A 4,644-nucleotide genomic window follows, 5' to 3' on the forward strand; every position below is an offset into this window, starting at 1 on the left:
ATGGACCAGCAAGATGATGACATCCCCCTTTATGTAAAGAAAAAAAAATGCAACTCTTTCCAAAAATGTATTTCTTCCCAACACTTGGAAGGGAGATTATGTTCCGAGGACATGCACATATTGGCACATTTCACCTTTACATCTCAGGGCTAAGCAGAGCAGAGAGCAAGGTTAGAGAAGTTGGATACATCCTGCTTTTATCTCTTTGCTGTCAAGCAATGGCCAGTCCTGTGCTAGGACTTCCCTCACACATCCTTCCTGTTTATGAGCCAGCCAAATCTTTATGGCACAAGTGGCAGACTCCAACCAATACCCAAAAACCCAGAGCACAGACTTATCTGTGACTCATAGAATCATTTAGGTTGGAAATGACCTCTAGGATTATCCAGCCCAACCTTTAACCTAGCACTGCCCAGTCCACCATTAAAACATGTCATGTAGCCCTACATCTTCATGTTTTTTAAAGACCTCCAAGGATGATGACTCAACTACTTCCCTTGGCAGCCTGTTCCAATACTTCACAACTCTTTCAGAGAAGAAATTGTTCCTAATATCCAACCTAAACCTCCTCTGGCAGAACTTAAGTCTTATCACTTTTGTCTTATCACTTGGTGCTTGGGAAAACAGACCAACCCCAACTTCACTATAGCCCCATTTACAGTGATTGTAGAGTATGATAAGGTCTCCCCTGAACCTCCTTTTTAAGCCCAGAGTAGAGCCAAGGAAGGTAAATATGACCCCTGTCTTCAAGGAAGGCAAGAAGGAGGACATGGGTAACTAGAGGCCAGACAGCCTCTCCTCAGTTCCTGGGAAGGTGATGGAGCAGCTAATCCTGGAAAACATTTCCAAGTACATGGAGGACAAGAAAGTGATCAGGAGTGGTCAACATGGCTTCACCACGGGTTTCTTATGACTTACCAACTTGATAGCCTTCTCCAATGAAAAGACTGCCTTGGTAAATGAGGGGAGAGAAGGGGATATTGTCTGCCTTTTCTTTAGAAAGGCTCTTGAGATGTCTCTCATAAGATCCTGATAGAGAAGCTGATGACATCTGAGTAGAATGAGGAGGCAGTGAGGTGAACTGAAAAGTGCCTGGACAGCTGGGCTCACAGCCCTGTGACACACAGTCTAGGTGGAGGTCACTCATGAGCAGAGCAATGTGGGGTCAATATTGCATCCTTCCAGACCTCAACCATTTTGTAATTTTGTGATCCTGTGATATCCTTTCCGGCAAATCAGAATTGCTGGGCATCTCCCTGAAGTGCCAGGGCACTGATGTGTACAGTGTGTAGAAGAGAAGGAGTAACCAGAGTTCTGTGTGGGGTTACAGAGGTCTCATTTTGGATAGCAGAGATGGTGTGACAGCCCATAACAGGAGCGCAGCCAGGAGTGGACAGGCTTGTAAGGCACGGAGGGGGAGCAGACATTTCTAAAGGAGAGCAGTGGCAATGCAAGGAGATCTGCCCTGGTGTTGCTGATGAGAGTTCATGGCTTTGAATGAGCAGGCAGACTAACATGGGTGACCTTGTAGTTGCTGTCACCTAGAGACCTCCTGTAAGGAAGAAGCAGCAGCTATGGCCTTCCTCGGAAAACTGGAAAATACCTCATGTTTGCAAGTGCCATTCCTCACAAAGGAAGTTGAAACAACCAGATTTCTGCTAGAATACCAACACAGCAGGGAACAAGCCACGTAACGGGTTTCTCTAGGTCATCAATGTTAAATTTATGAGCACTGTTATTCTTAGGTCAGCCAAAGCCCTCCTGGAGTTGAATCTGTCAAGGAACATGAAGAACAACAAGAAAGACTTCTACAAGAAGTGAATCAGTACATCAGCAGTGAAAGGAAGGCTAGGGAAAAGGCAGACCCACTGCTAAATGAAGGGAGGGCCCTGGTGGCAAAGGCCATAGGGAGAGCTGAGGCACTGCTCACTGCCCTCTTTGCCTCACTCTTTCCAACCTTGCCTTCTGGAGTGGCAAGTCCATGAGATCCGTGAGAGGGGTCTTATCCATATTAGATAAAGACAAGGCAGCCCAAGTCTTTTCTCTGGCACCCAGTGAGACAGTGGGCACCAAATGAAACATTGGCAAAACCATCTGAACACAGGAAAGCACTTCTGTACTGTGACTTTGGTTGATGAGTGGCATGGGTTGCTCAGAGAAGCTGTGGAAGCTTCATCCCTAGAGGCAGTCAGATCCCATTTGGACATGGAGTTGGACAACCTGCTCAGGCTGATCCTGCTTGGGGTTGGCCTAGGAAACCTCCAGAGCTCCCTTCCAACCTCAAACGTTCTGTAGTTATGTGATATCTGGCAGTATTTCTGAGAACTTTTCTGTGGTACCTTAAATCGGTCTGAGTCCTGGTGCCCATGGTGCCCAGGAGCGCTGGGGCTGGTGCTGCCCAGGGATGCCAGGAGCTCTGGGGCTGGTGCACCCTCACATCCTGCCCCAGGTGTCTCTTGGTCCCTGGGATCATTGCTGTGACTGAGGGGAGAGGCAGGCCTGGCTGGGGCCTGGCAGTAGTTTTGGGGTGGTGGCCTTGTGGGAACTTGCCGCAGTGCTGTGGCTCCTGTCCACAGGCCTGTCTCTGGGCTGGCCCAGCACCACTGCCCCACACACAGCCACAGATCCCAACAGGAGGAAGGAGCCAGACATCTTCAAGACCAGCTCCCACCTGGGATTTTGTACTTTCCCTTTGGTTGATGCCACCAATACTGAGCTTTAAACAACAAGCTCAGCCATCAGGAAGTGAAAAAGTCCCATTTAATTTATATACAGCTATTACTTTGCTACAAGAAAGTCCACATTGATACACACTTTTAAACAGGCTTGGACGGGCTTCATCTGACACAATGCATGTTCATTCCTCAGTATCAGTGGTAGGAGTGAAAGGATTTGGGGGGAGGGTGGGCAGGGATGAAAAGCAGAAGCACCAGCAGTTAAAAATAATGAAATATGAAAACAAGACAAAATATAATAATGCAAAAGAAGGCAACACAAGGTTTGAATGGATACAGGGGGTCACCTTTGGAGAGATATGGGACATTTATGATTCCTGAAAAATGTCCATAAAAGCACTTTCACAATAGCATCCTTTAGTGTTTGCATCCTCATGCTGTAGATGAGGGGGTTCAGTGCTGGGGGAACCACAGAGTAAAGAACTGCCACCACCAGATCCAGGGCTGGAGAAAAGATAGAAGGGGGCTTCAAGTAGGCAAACACACCAGTGCTGATTAACAAAGAGATCACGACCAAATGAGGGACACATGTGGAAAAGGCTTTGTGCCGTCCCTGCTCACAGGGCATCCTCTGCACAGTCCTGAAGATCTGAACATAGGAGAGAACAATGAAAACAAAACAACCCAAGAACAGAAGACTACTAAATGTGAGAAGTCCAAGATCCCTATGGTAGGAATGTGAGCAGGAGAGCTTGAGGATCTTGGGGATTTCACAGAAGAACTGGTCCACAGCATTTTCTCCGCAGAGGGGCAGTGAAAATGTATTGGCAGTGTACAGTACAGCATTGAGAAAGCCACTACCCCAGGCAGCTGCTGCCATCTGGGCACAAGCTCTCCTGTCCAGGAGGGTCCCGTAGTGCAGGGGCTTGCAGATGGCAACGTAGCGGTCATAGGCCATGATGGTAAGAAGGGAACAGTCCGATGACATCAAAAAGACAAACAGAAATTCCTGTGCAACGCATCCTGCATAGGAAATGGTCCTGGTGTCCCAGAGGGAATTGGTCATGGCTTTGGGGACAGTGGTGGAGATGCAGCCCAGGTCGAGGAGGGCGAGGTTGAGGAGGAAGAAGTACATGGGGGTGTGGAGGCGGTGGTCGCAGGCTACGGCGGTGAGGATGAGGCCGTTGCCCAGGAGGGCAGCCAGGTAGATGCCCAGGAAGAGCACGAAGTGCAGGAGCTGCAGCTCCCGCATGTCTGCAAATGGCAGGAGGAGGAACTCGGTGATGGAGCTGTTGTTGGACATGTGCTGCCTGTTGGGTATGGAGATCTGTACAGGTAGTAAAAGACAACGACATGTTAGGACAGGTTTCTCTGAGTGAAGCCTATGCCATTCCTTTTAGACCTCCCCTGCCATACTCAAACGCTTTTTGCTTCTCTGCTGGAATCTTTGGTTTAGCTCCATGACATGAGCTTCATTTTTAAGGTTCAGTCTTGAATGAGGAACAGGGGGCTCTGGTTCTGGTCTCGCAAGGGAATCAGACCTGACCAGTGCAGAGAGTGCACAGGAACATGGCAGGAGGGCAAGGTTTTATTTTCAGATTTTGTCATATGAAATCCCTTCTTACACAAAAAGGAATAGTATCACAGAATGGCTCGGGTTGGAAGAGACCTTACAGATAATCTAGTTCCAGACACCTTGCCATGGGCAGGGATGCTACCCACTAGATCACGATGCCCAGGACCTCATCCAACCTGGTCCTGAACACCTCTAGGAACAGGACATTCACAGCCTATCTGGGCAATATGTTTCAGTACCTTGCCTCCCTCTGAGTGAAAAATTCCCTCCGAATCTCCCCTCTTTTAGTTTAAAGCCATTCCCCTGAACCTGTCATTATCTGATTGATCAAAAAGTAGCTCTCCATCTTTTTTATAAGACCCCTTTAAGTACGGAAAAGCTGCAGTGAGGTCA

General features: G+C 48.3%; 1 protein-coding gene across 1 annotated transcript; it reads right to left on the reverse strand.

Moving 5' to 3' along the window:
- Positions 1-3,018: 3,018 nt before the first annotated feature.
- On the reverse strand, positions 3,019-3,978 carry LOC309891173 (olfactory receptor 14A16-like; the record flags this gene model as incomplete). The annotated part of the gene is made up of 1 exon (XM_082785554.1): positions 3,019-3,978. The coding sequence occupies one exon, from the start codon at positions 3,976-3,978 to the stop codon at positions 3,019-3,021; it is 960 nt and encodes a 319-aa protein (XP_082641680.1).
- Between the last annotated feature and the right edge of the window lie 666 nt (positions 3,979-4,644).

This window comes from Aythya marila, assembly GCF_965140915.1.
Source record: "Aythya marila genome assembly, contig: HAP1_HAP1_SCAFFOLD_192, whole genome shotgun sequence".
Taxonomy (NCBI): Eukaryota; Metazoa; Chordata; class Aves; order Anseriformes; family Anatidae; genus Aythya; species Aythya marila.